Below are 11,707 nucleotides of genomic sequence, written 5' to 3' on the forward strand. Positions count from 1 at the left end.
GTCATCGCCACCACGCCTGTGCGTATATGCATGCGACGCTTCCTTTGCCGACCCCACAGATTCTGGTAGCCTGAACAAAGGCGCACGGAAGGACGCCATTGTTGTGTGCTGGCAGCAGGAACGCTTTCCAGAGTCGTGATTCGTGGTTCCTGGCCGACTACCGAAATAGTGTATGATTCAGCCAACAACTGATCCGGCACGCAACTGGTGGATCTAAAAATAGATTCAAAAGATTCGCCCCATGAAGGCGGCGCCGTCCGAGGGCCTGCCGCTCTACCTCGTCGTGGCCGGCGGCTGCCTCTTGGTGCTCGTCGTCCTCTGGAAGCTCGCGAGCCGACGCGGCCGGCGCCAGTGTATGGGCCATGGCCTGCGACGCCGTCTCATTCGCGACCCTCCTAGACCATGCCCCGCTCGCCGTCGCCAATGGCACGTTCGCCGAAAACATCCATCGCCGCAAGCACGACCTCAACCGGTATATCGAGACGCTGCAGAGGAAGCTGCAGGTGCGCCAGGCGCAGCTCAAGATGCACGACCACGTTGAAGAGCTCTTGACGGCCCGCGCCGCCATGGAGGCGCAGAGCTACCCGTCCATGGCCAAGGACGACACGGATAACGACAACGATCCAACCTGGGCCGCGATACTCGCGCGCGGGCGCGAGCTCTATGGCGATGCGTGGGACCACAGCAAGGACGGGGCGCCGCCTCTCAAGTACAATCGACTTGATTAGTGACGTACAGTAGCGTGGATGCTCGTAGGGAGCAAATGCAGTTGCACAAGACGGAGCTACTCGCGTCGGCGACACCGCGCAAGGATCCCGACGATGTACGCTCGTCTGTCTACGCTTCTCGTGACACCCGTGATGGCGTAGAAGCTCAAGAAGACGATTGCTCGCCAGAACCAAGCTGCCTTGCTCGTCCAGCAGCAGGTGCTTCGCACGGCGCGGAAGGACACGAACCGCCATCCAATGTCCGTCATCCCGGTGGCCCAGAGCCAATGGAAGTCGCAGCGAAAGTGCGGCGGACGTTCGATGGAGCCCGCGCCGGCGTCGCCTCGCAAGGCCAACGCGGACGGTAAAGGCTGGAGTCGAGGCAACGTCGCTGCGCCTCCGACGGCGCCAACGCCCGGCGTGCCCAAGCTCAACTTGGCGGCGCTTCGAAGCCAATCAGAGTAAAAGTACTACGCCAATACAAGAGAGTATAGATGGAGGCTACGTAGTTTCTATTCCTTCTGGCGCTTCGATGGCGTCTTCTCGTCCTTCTCCTTGCTCTTTCGCTTGCCCTTCTTCAGTGTCCGGGGCGCGCTCCCGCCTGGAATGCACTCCTTGACAAACACTTCGATCTCCTTGAACGTCTTGGCGTCAATCGCGTCAATGTTGACGTCGAGCTCGTCCGACGTTTGCTACGCGTTGCATGAGCGCAGGCGAGGAGGACGAGGTGGTTATCTACCTTGTCGAGCGCCTTGGGGCAGCGCTCCTCGAGCATCTCGACGATCGTGCCGAGGTCCTTGCTAGAGATCTTGTAAATGTCTTGGCTAAATACAATGCGGTCCTCCAGCGACGGGTCCCTAGCGATCGCTTGTCATCCGGCGTGCACAGGCCAAGCGCGCTTACGACGACGACGACTTGGACGGCGGGCCATCGTCGAGCTTGAGATGCTTCATCTTGTCGTCGAACTGCTTGGCAAGGCTATGCGCGACGGCATAGAGCTCCGAGCCATCCTGCAAGCGAGTGTATTATGAGCGAGCAAGCATTGACGATGATACTGTACCTGGTTGTACAACTTGCAGTTGTCCCAGATAAGACGCATGTCCTTGGCAAACTCTTCCGGCTTCTTGTACTCGCCCTTGTTGAGCTTGATGCGGACCGCGCCCATGTCCATGGGCGTCTTGACGACCTGGAGGTAGTCGTAGAGACCCCACTCCTCCCAGTTCACGCGCTCCCGGAAGGGCTCTGCTCATGGCTTCACGTCAGATGACCCTTCACATACCCAGCGTCGTCCGTACCCGAGGCTTCCATCTTGAAGAACTCATCCAAGACGTCCGAGCACAACTTCTTCGTCTCGCCGTCCATCTTGCCGTCGCAATTTTGCGGAGTTAAATGCGTATCCGGATGAACCAAACCGGCTCCGCCCAGTCGTATCCGGATATCCACCAACTCAGCGCCACCCCGACCATGATCGCGCCAAAAGCGCCAACGCTGGGGTAACCAAGCTCAGCGCAGTCTCGGATGTTTCCGGTGTCACTTCGTTCAAAGCCCAGCATGAGTCTATGCTCGTGAATAGCAGCGGGATGGTACTGGCAAGCGCTGGCGACCGCCACAACCGAATTTTAGTATGCAGGCGCGTTTCTAGCGTGCCACGTACTAACGGTACGTGAGGTCGTCATACCCAGCTGAGTAATACCCGGACCTTGAGCTAGGAAGTTGCTTCGACGAGGTCCTTGTGTGCACAACTTGGCGGTTGGGTTGCAGTGATCCGAAAATACCACATCGCGCGCGCAAGCTTGATCTTTGTATGCGTGGTTCGATGCGTCGCGCCAATATTTCCGCAAATCAACGGTTATTCCGTGCATTTCCGAAACATCACCCGACATACAAAGTCCATGTGATAAAATACAGAGTCGGAATAATTTTTTAATGGCGTTCCGGTTGGTGGATCGTTATCCGGACATCGAACCGGCGGCCAGCACAAGCATTTGCGAATTCGGGCCGGAGAGGAAGAAGAGCATGGCCGAGACAAGCGCTGCGGCCGCCATGGTGCTGGAGCAAGCGTACAAGGCGATCCGGACGACGCCGCCCGAGGCCGCCGACGTCGAGATGAGCGAGAAGCTGCAGGCGTACATGGACGAGCACTTCCCGATGGAGGTCGAGAAGAACATCCAGCGCCGCACGATCATCTTGGGCGAGCTCCGCAGCATCTTCCGCGCGTGGGTCAAGGACGTGTGCTTGAAGCGCGGTCTTCCCGAGGAGATTGCGAACGAAGCCGGTGGCATCATCCTTGTCTCGGGCTCGTACCGGCTCGGCGTGAACGAGCCCGGCGCGGATATCGATACGATCTGCGTCGCGCCCAAGTTTGTGACCCGCGACGACTTCTTCTCGTCCCTAAAGGATATTCTCCTCAAGCACACCAAGGTGACGAACCTCGTCGCCATCGAAGGCGCGATCGTGCCCATCCTTACGTTTGATTATGAAGAAATCAACATCGATTTGCAAATTGCTATTTTGGAGCGCAATAGCATCCCTGAGAACCTGAACGTGCTCGACGACAACATCCTCGTCGGCGTCGACACGCCCACCGAGAAGAGTCTCAACGGCCCGCGCGTCACCGAGCTCGTCATCAAGGTACACAGCCTGCCTTCCACCTTTGTCTCATACCTACGCCTTAGCTGACGCCCAACCGCAGCAGCTTCATTTCGGTCCTCCGCATCGTGCGTCGCTGGGCCAAGAAGCGCGGCCTCTACTCCAACAAGATGGGCTACCTTGGCGGCGTCAACTGGTGCATCCTCGTCTGCTTCATCAACCAGCTCTACCCGACGGCCGCGCCGTCCACGCTGCTCCTCCGCTTCTTCATGATCTTGACCAACTGGAAGTGGCCGCTCGCGATCCAAGTGCGTCCTTTCGTACAATTCTTCTCATCTTATCTCACAATCGTAGCTCTGCAAGACGCACGATGCGCACCTCGGGCTCGAAGTCTGGAACGCCAACGTCGGCGGCAACAAGTACCAAGTGATGCCGATCTTGACGCCGGCGTACCCGTCGATGAACTCGTCGTACAACGTGTCGGTGCACTCGCTCAGCGTCATGAAGGAAGAGTTCAAGCGCGGCCTCGAGGTCGTCAAGACCATCATCAAGGACGGCGGCAGCGACTGGTCGGCGCTCTTTGAGCCGTCGCCGTACTTTGTCGACCACCAGCACTACCTCGCGATTGAGATTTACACGAGCAACGTCGACGACCAGGCCGCGTGGTGCGGCTATGCCGAGTCGCGCCTCCGCAAGCTCGTCGACAGCCTCGCGTACTACAACCCGCAGCTCTGCCGCCTCCGCGTGCACCCAAAGAAGTTTCCGCTCTCCTTTGCGTCCGACCCCGACGACGAGAAGCACGGTGGCACGTACTTTCTGGCGTTTGACGTCGACAAGCTCAAGCTGCGCAACTCGAAGGAGATCCACTTGAATGGCGCGGTCGACGACTTCAAGATGAACAGCCTTTACCGCTGGCCCAAGCGCGTCGACGGCATGGACGTCAAGATCACGCCGGTTGTGTGGAAGAACCTCCCCGAGTTTGTGTTTGAAGACATTGGCGGCAAGAAGATCGCCAAGGAGATGCGCCAGAAGCTGCTCAAGAAGAAGAAGGAGGACCTCGCCAAGCTCGAAGAGCTCGCGGCCGCCGCGCTCTCGTCGCCGACCAAGGCGGCTGCGCAAGCCGCGTCCGAGGCGTCGCAAGAAACCGTCGTGGCGGACGACACGGACGAGACGCCGCCCGACAATATGACGCCAGAAGAGACGACGGTCGACGTCGCTGCCGAGGTGACGACGGACGAATCAGGCCCGCCGTCCGAGGCGACGTCGCCGACGCCTGCGCCCACGGCGCCGCCCGCCACTGTCAAGCGGTCGCTCGATGCTGCAATGGCGGCCGCGCCCGAAGCGTCGCCGCCGCCCGAGCCCGTCATGCCCGAGCCCGTCATGCCCGTCGCGTCGCCGCCGAAGCGCAAGAAGATGAAGATCTCGTTCACCAAGTAACCCCACAAAAATAACTTATAAAAACAAGAGACGCGTGGCAGCCTGAAACCGGTTTGTTGGGATTTTCGTGGCGCACGGTTGGGAAGGTACCAACCGCAACCCAGAGTGTCGTCGTCGTCCGCTCCTGTCTTTGCTACACGGCTGGTGCTGTATGCTGATACACGCCTCGGTTGCTCGCACGGCCGTGGAACGGTTGGGCGTGTGGCCAGGTTGCTTGGTTGAAGGAGGCAAGCAGCTGCAGTGGATCGCCTTGAATGGATTGTGTGATACAGCCGCAGCCGCTGGGAATATTTCATGGCCATGAAGCCAGGTCACCGGTAGCCAACGTACGACCGCTACGCTCACCGTCGAGCAACAATGCGGTTGATGGAGATGCCGACGATACGATATCTGGTATCTGCAAGGCGTGCGTCAACTTTGTTCACCGACGTTGGGTTCAAGGTGGTGACAGCAGTGTGCACGTCCTCTGCGTCTTTGTATACCGCGGCTACTCGACCTCTGACTCGACGCGGCTCTTCCATTGCTTGCGCTCACAAATGGCTTGCTCTAGACAGGGCGGGTGGGACGCCAACGCGCGCACTTCTGCTTCGCGCGACCATTACACCATCGCGTTCCAAGCTCGCGTTGACGGTGGGCAAGGCGAGGACGATAGATTGCGATCAGCGGGTGTCTGCTGTGATGGCTGGTATGGAGCGGCGATGGGATGGTCGCCCGCCTCTTCCAGCGACGACGATGACGATCCGACCACCTGCATCAGCTCCTGTGTGAGAAATTCGTCGCTTCGAACTTCAGAGTGGCATCTGATACATTTCGTCATATAAAGTTCGACCAGTCTAACCGCCAGGCGTCCGTCAGGTTGGCGGCTAACCAGTTGCGGTCCACATTGCCCTTGCATTTGCCGCGTCGCAACCGGTTAACGGTTGGCGCCTGGCGATTTTCGAAAGCCGACTGGACACTCAGATGGCGAAGCAGGACGATGCGGAATCGAAGATGATTTTCTTGAGCTTCACCCGCCAGCATGGCGGAGGCGCTCACTTCCGATTGTCGCCGCTAGTGCCCAACCAATATGAAGAGTTTTATGGATCTCACGTGCAACGAAGAGCCTGCGATGAGCGTCGCGTACAGCCTCACGCCCGAGGCGATCGAGGACTCGCTTGCGTACCTGACCCGCAACCAGACCAAGTCGCAGCCCAACGCGTCGTACCTCGCGACCGTGCAGGCCGACGGTATGGTCCTCGAGTGGCGCTCGAACGTCGTGAGCTGGATGACCAACCTCGCCGGCATGCTCACATTCCAGGTCAAGACGACCGCCCTCGCCCTCAACTACTTTGACCGCTACCTCTCGGTGCGCTCGATTCAGAAAAAGGACGTTGAGCTTATCGCAATGGCGTGCGTCCTCGCCGCCTCCAAATTCAACGAGCAGGACGCGCTTACCGTGGTCGAGGCTGTCTCGATCGCGAATGACTATAGCGCAGCCGACATTGTGTCGGCCGAGAAGGACCTGCTCAAGGTGCTCGACTGGAAGCTCGTGGCGGCGCTGCCGCACGACTTTCTCGAGAGCTACCTCGCGCTTCTCGACACCGATGCGACGGTCTTGGACCTCTGCCTCGACCTCCTCTCGCGCACGGCCGAGGACATGAGCCTCCTCGAGTACCTCCCGTCGACAGTCGCCCTCGCGGTCGTCTCGGTCGCGTGCGACATGCTGCACATGCCCTTCCCGCGCGCTCGCTTTGAGCTCGACGCATCGTTTGGCGTCGTCAAGGAGGCGGTGTTCGCCCTCGCCCACCCGGCGGCCCCGGTTGAAGTCGAGTGCTCGACGCCGACAGCGCCAAGCAAGCTCAAGCGCTCGGCGAGCCCGAGCGGCGTCGAGGACGTCTACTCGTACGACTCGCCGGTGTGCATCAAGCGCCAGCGTCTCTACTCGGCGTAATCTCTCTCGTCGCATCTCTGTCGCTGTGCCGTGCCTTATTATTAACACGTTGTCTATCGTCCAACGCCCTATAAATATATACCATTTCTATTTAGACTATCACTAGTCCACACCACAATGACAACTAGTACCAGTCGGAAATAGCAGTATGCAAAGCACGCCAAGCAGCGCCTACTTTGTTCCTGAAGCCGCGCGAATGCCACGTGTCACAGACGCCAATGCGGATGATGCACTCTTGGTCTGCAGACGTGGTGTTGCTACCTACCTTCCTTTAGAAGCTGGCTTTTTCTGCAGCGTCGGCCTCTCGTCACGTCGACGAACGACGTCGTAGGCAGACCACGCACCGATCGATTCTGGTTGCATCATTCGCACCGACCAGATATTCGTATTTGTGTTCGGGTAGCCATCGACACAGTACTAGACAGCTACAAGATTATTGACCTACAGTTCGATTTCGCAAGCTCGTCGGCGCCGTCTTTGCATCGCCGGTGCATGCTATTGTGCGAGTGGGTGCGCCGCTTCGTCGCCGCGTCCTCGCTGTTGTTCTTGGTCGTTGTTGTTATTGTTGTCTGTTTGAAACGCAAGCTCTTGGATGACACGATCGTCGACAGCAAAAAAGACGTCTCCATGCTCTCACAGGGCGAGTATTTGGCGCCAGAGAAGACATCAAGAGCAGCGTGTACGTCGCCAAGCCGTTCGTGTCCAGCGACTCGCCCCACACCTTACTTGAAGGTATCATTATGTCCGAAGAAGCAAGCCAAGTTGCTGCCAAGTCGCTCAACATGTTGGAGACGCTCCAAGAGCTCTGTGGGACGAACTTTTCTCGGAGTTCCGATGCCAACGCCAACGGGAAAAAGAAGTTGACAACACAGACAGGGCTTGAACCGGTGTAGTATAGAGAAGGAATCCACCGACTGGACAAAAGGTGGTCGACTAAATGCCTGTATCTTGAGGTTTGGGCAAGAACGGCCTTCTCAACAACGGCTTTGAGTGTGACCGTGCCGTTTTGCTGCACCTGAACCCGTTGGCGGTCGAGAACGACCACTCAATGTTCACGATCAAGCGCAACCGCACTCAAGAAGCTCTTGGTCAAGCAGTTTGACGCGCGCATGAACCAATTCTGCATGAGTGCACAATCATTATGTTATCGTAGTGGCTCTGTGGGTTTTGCACATGAGGAGGTACATTATTGCTAGCAGGCGCACGGCCATACATCGCATCATCACACATGGACAAGCGGCAATGGCGGCGCATTATCCGGATTAAATGTGCTCGGCGTCGCTGCTCGGCAGCTTGTTGACAAAGTTTGAAGTTTTTCACAGAGTCGCGTGTTTTGCTCGATATGCATAGCGCATGACGCAGGGAGCCCAAAAACCAAAGAATGGTGCTCGTAGCGTGCCTCCAGCCCGAGTTAGGCGCCGTTCAAGTTGGCGAAACTGACTAGTATCACTGTATCAATGTATCAATCGACTACCAGATTGCAACTAACTCAGGCTGTAGGCACGCTACGAGCCCCATTCCTTGGTTTATGGGCTCCCTGCGTCATGCGCTATGCATATCGAGCAAAACACGCGACTCTGCAAAAAACTTCAAACTTCGTCAACAAGCTGCCGAGCAGCGACGCCGAGCACATTTAATCTGGATAATAATGCCCGGATAAAGATGCGCCGCCAGTGCCATTGCCGCTTCGCTTGCCTACTAGTACTACACCACATCCGGGACAATATCGAGGAAACAGCTCATTTTTGTGTAACCATCAACACAGTGTATTAGACAGCTACATGATTATTGACCTAAAGTTCGATTTCGTCCTCGGAGCTGTCGATGGACATGCGGTTCTCAAACTCGTCGGCGCCGTCTTTGCTTCGCCGGTACACGCCATTGTGCGAGTGAGTGCGCCGCTTCGTCGTCTCGTCGTCGTTCTTGGTTGTTGTTGCGGTTGGTTCGAGACCCAAGCTCTTGGAGGCCACAAGCGGCCGCGGAATGAACGCAAGCGACTCTTTCGGTGGGAGGCTTCCGACCATTGATAGCTTGGTATCCTCGTTGTCGATGCCATCGACGAGCGATTTTTTGTGTTTTTCCCCCGAGAGGTCTTCAACGAGGTACTTGGCGGCGAGTGCGTCGAGCCTGCTTGATGCCTCCCGCGACGACGAAGAGCTACTCACAGAGTGCGAGTCGCGCTCGAGGAGCGGCGGCGGGGATGCCATGGCGCGGGAGAAGGGTTGGTCGGTCATTGACGCGAACGAGAGCTTGCCCGAGTAGCCGTAGCCCGACGACGCGCGGTCGTACGAGTCGTTGCTGCTCGCAAAGGATTTGTTGAGGCGCCGCTTCTCGCCGTCGTCGGCGCGAAGGTTGAGCTCCTTGTCGAGGTCGTACTCGGGCATGACCACCGCGTGGTTGGGTTCGGCGTACGCATCTCCCGACCACGGCGGCGGCAACGACCCGCGCTTTGGTGGCTGCTCTGTCTCCCGACGCCGACTCGATGCTGCGGCTACACCGATCTGCTCCTTCTCCCGACGCCGACTTGTCGCTGCGGCAACACCGATCACGGCACCACCCGCAGCGAGGGCCGACGTCCCAGTCGCGGCGTCGCCCGACCATGACGGGCCGCTCGCAACACCGCCTTGTGTTGAGCCTCGAAAGTTGCCACCGGAAGACGTCGATACCGTTGACGCGATGTCACCCTTCCGGAGCGAGCCAGGAGGAGTGATTTGAGCGGCGCGATTGCTTCCTGGAAGCGACGTTGTCGGTTGAGTACGCAGATTGCCAGGACCATTCGCAGCGCCGGGCAGCGAGCTCTGCGGCCCCGACCGCATCGAGCCTGGTGGAGTCGGCTGGTTGGGCAACGGACGGCCGTACTCGTCGAGTCCCGACCGCATGGATCCGCCGCCTTGCAGATGACCGTTGCCGTTGAGTGCCGAGCGCGAGGGGTCGGCCCGCAGTGAGCCGCCGAGCTGGTGCGTATTTTGTCCACTTTGCAGTGACGCGTTGGGTCCGTCGCGCATTGAACCGGCGGCTTGTGCGCCAGGACGCGGCCCCGCGCTGTGCACATCCGGGGCGTGCGGGCGCCCTTGACCGCGCTCAAGGTCGGGTTGATGGTGCGTGTTCTTCGGGCGGACCGGCGACTCGACCTGGTTGAAGTCGGCGCGCTCGTTCTCGTCGTCCAAGGGAGTCTTCTTCTTGGCCTTGCAGTTGCGGACCATTTTGTGGATCGTCATGTAGAGCTGGCGGATCACAAGGAGGCCAAAGACGATCATGTTGATGGCGACGATCACGTACGCCACGTTGTCGCGGACTGCTTGCGGGAAGACGTCGTCCCGCGCGAGGATAACCATGAGCAGCAGCAAAAACACCTTGAGAAAGACCGAGAGAACGCCAATGTAGAAGAGGAACCGCAGCAAGAACGGCTCGCGCAAAACGAGCAGCACAAGGTAGAGCAAGTTGGCGGCGATGAGCAAGCCCAGCTGCCAGTTCGTGTCGGCGACGACACCGACAACGATACCGGTGGCGACGGCCACGATGGCTTTCGGCACGAAAAAAAATCGGTTGTCCGCGTTGTACTCGTCGTAGTAGGCCCCGTACTTGGCGTTGAACGGTCGTTGCTCGTGTTCGTACGTCCCAAGGTCGTCGAGCTCACTCGGGTGCGACGCAATAACAACGACGCCGACGAGCACCGCGAGGCCAAAGATGGCCACCGAGAGGACGATCGCGCCCGAGCCGGCGGCGGACGAGCCGTTGGCGAGCTCGATGCGCGCCTTGTAGGAGCCCGTCATGGCCACAATGTAGAGCGAGAGGAGGAGAATGAGCACGTAGGCCCAAATGACTTTGCGAAAGTACTTGACCCACAGATTCTTCTTGGACTTTTTGATGCAGCTCATGATCGCCGTCACGAGCACGTAGAGCACGAGGATGATGGCAAATACGATCGCGAGGATCATGAGCGTGTAGTAGAAGAGGTCGTCGGGCTCAACCCCGAGCGTCGCCGCGTACCGCTCGACCCCGGTCTCGCTCGTTTGCGCCGAGAAGAGGTCGAGGCGGCGCGCGTGCATGGACTTTTTCACTGCGTCGACGCCTTTGCCAATGTTGAAGTTGACCCACGCGAGCTCCTTTGTAAACTGCTGGAAAAACACGGGGGCGCCCGACGTCTGGAGCTGCCCGAGAAGGCCGATGAACTGCGCTTGCTCGACGATCGCGAGTACTTCGTTGACGTTGGAGCCCAGGCTGCCGAGCGTGGCCGCGCCCGGAAGGAAAGACGCCCACGCCATGGACGCAACACCGGATGCGACCGACGAGGCGATGGCAATCCCGACCTGCAATGACATGAGATGAACAGAGACTGGTTTCAAAATGGACGCACCACCGAGCTCATGGTTTGGCCGCCAAACGTGTCGAGCGTGTGGCGGAAGCCCGTCGTGTTGGGCGGGAACTGCGTGTTGATGCCGAGGACGCAGCCCGAGCAGTTGAGCGACGCGGCCGACTTGCCGGCTGAGAGCGTCGCGACCTGGTCCTCGCCCCACGGCTTGAGGTACAGCGTGTAGATAAAGTACATGAGAACGAGCGGCCCGAGCGTGAAGGCCAGCCACACGAGCTTGTAGAGCACGAGCGTGAGGCAGCAGCATTTGCTGACGACGCCCATCGTGGCGATTGCACTTTGGCGTCTATTCGATGGAATCAGAAACAACTCGACCAATTGTACGGTATACAAACTTGCAGATGAACATAGGGTGGAATGGCCCGATACTCAATCCAAGCTGAACTATGTGGTGTAATGCGCCAAAAAAGAGACATTGGCGTCGAAATTGTCAAAATTTACGGTAACTCTTGGTAGGTCGGTCCGACACGACGGAGAAGGATCAGCGAAAAGCGCTGCAACTACGAGCCTTGCTTGCAAGTGAGAGCCAACAACGAGCCGCCCAACGACACGACAAGACACGACGCTGCATAGCGGCCTTCGCCCAGCGCGGGAAGATACCTCGGCATAAAATTTGCTGACGTCACCACTTTGCAGTTTCCAGTTTGCATTTGCCAGAGAAAAACTCGCTCG

The 11,707-nt window shown here is 58.5% G+C and overlaps 5 protein-coding genes across 5 annotated transcripts; 3 read left to right on the forward strand and 2 right to left on the reverse strand.

Moving 5' to 3' along the window:
• The first annotated feature begins 51 nt into the window (after positions 1 to 51).
• On the forward strand, positions 52 to 1,338 carry SDRG_09042 (hypothetical protein). Its single transcript, XM_008614953.1, has 5 exons — positions 52 to 170; positions 224 to 353; positions 400 to 709; positions 757 to 823; positions 870 to 1,338. Exons 2-5 carry the CDS (start codon positions 242 to 244, stop codon positions 1,170 to 1,172), a joined length of 792 nt encoding a protein of 263 aa, XP_008613175.1. The 5' UTR covers positions 52 to 170; positions 224 to 241; the 3' UTR covers positions 1,173 to 1,338.
• On the reverse strand, positions 1,220 to 2,069 carry SDRG_09043 (hypothetical protein; the record flags this gene model as incomplete). Its single annotated transcript, XM_008614954.1, has 5 exons — positions 1,220 to 1,399; positions 1,447 to 1,564; positions 1,611 to 1,717; positions 1,768 to 1,949; positions 2,003 to 2,069. 5 exons carry the CDS (start codon positions 2,067 to 2,069, stop codon positions 1,220 to 1,222), a joined length of 654 nt encoding a protein of 217 aa, XP_008613176.1.
• A 627-nt stretch (positions 2,070 to 2,696) lies between these two features.
• Positions 2,697 to 4,868, forward strand: SDRG_09044 (hypothetical protein). The gene is made up of 3 exons (XM_008614955.1): positions 2,697 to 3,338; positions 3,383 to 3,604; positions 3,651 to 4,868. Exons 1-3 carry the CDS (start codon positions 2,724 to 2,726, stop codon positions 4,731 to 4,733), a joined length of 1,920 nt encoding a protein of 639 aa, XP_008613177.1. The 5' UTR covers positions 2,697 to 2,723; the 3' UTR covers positions 4,734 to 4,868.
• Positions 4,869 to 5,606: 738 nt separating this feature from the next.
• Positions 5,607 to 6,764, forward strand: SDRG_09045 (hypothetical protein). The gene has a single exon (XM_008614956.1). It carries the CDS (start codon positions 5,800 to 5,802, stop codon positions 6,661 to 6,663), a length of 864 nt encoding a protein of 287 aa, XP_008613178.1. The 5' UTR covers positions 5,607 to 5,799; the 3' UTR covers positions 6,664 to 6,764.
• A 1,637-nt stretch (positions 6,765 to 8,401) lies between these two features.
• Positions 8,402 to 11,340, reverse strand: SDRG_09046 (hypothetical protein). The gene is made up of 2 exons (XM_008614957.1): positions 11,021 to 11,340; positions 8,402 to 10,973 (listed from the first exon to the last, which is right to left on the reverse strand). Exons 1-2 carry the CDS (start codon positions 11,297 to 11,299, stop codon positions 8,457 to 8,459), a joined length of 2,796 nt encoding a protein of 931 aa, XP_008613179.1. The 5' UTR covers positions 11,300 to 11,340; the 3' UTR covers positions 8,402 to 8,456.
• Between the last annotated feature and the right edge of the window lie 367 nt (positions 11,341 to 11,707).

The sequence above is a fragment of the Saprolegnia diclina genome, assembly GCF_000281045.1.
Source record: "Saprolegnia diclina VS20 unplaced genomic scaffold supercont1.28, whole genome shotgun sequence".
NCBI lineage: Eukaryota > Oomycota > Saprolegniomycetes > Saprolegniales > Saprolegniaceae > Saprolegnia > Saprolegnia diclina.

Coding starts and splice junctions, on each gene's coding strand:
- SDRG_09046 (XM_008614957.1), bottom strand. CDS start 11,299: ATGGGCGTCGTCAGCAAATGCTGCTGCCTCACGCTCGTGCTCTACAAG. Junction 10,974..11,020: donor GCCAAACCATGAGCTCGGTG/GTGCGTCCATTT, acceptor ATGTCATTGCAG/GTCGGGATTGCCATCGCCTC.
- SDRG_09042 (XM_008614953.1), top strand. CDS start 242: ATGAAGGCGGCGCCGTCCGAGGGCCTGCCGCTCTACCTCGTCGTGGCC. Junction 710..756: donor GACGGGGCGCCGCCTCTCAA/GTACAATCGACT, acceptor GGATGCTCGTAG/GGAGCAAATGCAGTTGCACA. Junction 824..869: donor CGCGCAAGGATCCCGACGAT/GTACGCTCGTCT, acceptor GTGATGGCGTAG/AAGCTCAAGAAGACGATTGC.
- SDRG_09045 (XM_008614956.1), top strand. CDS start 5,800: ATGAAGAGTTTTATGGATCTCACGTGCAACGAAGAGCCTGCGATGAGC.
- SDRG_09044 (XM_008614955.1), top strand. CDS start 2,724: ATGGCCGAGACAAGCGCTGCGGCCGCCATGGTGCTGGAGCAAGCGTAC. Junction 3,339..3,382: donor TCACCGAGCTCGTCATCAAG/GTACACAGCCTG, acceptor CCTACGCCTTAG/CTGACGCCCAACCGCAGCAG. Junction 3,605..3,650: donor AGTGGCCGCTCGCGATCCAA/GTGCGTCCTTTC, acceptor TCACAATCGTAG/CTCTGCAAGACGCACGATGC.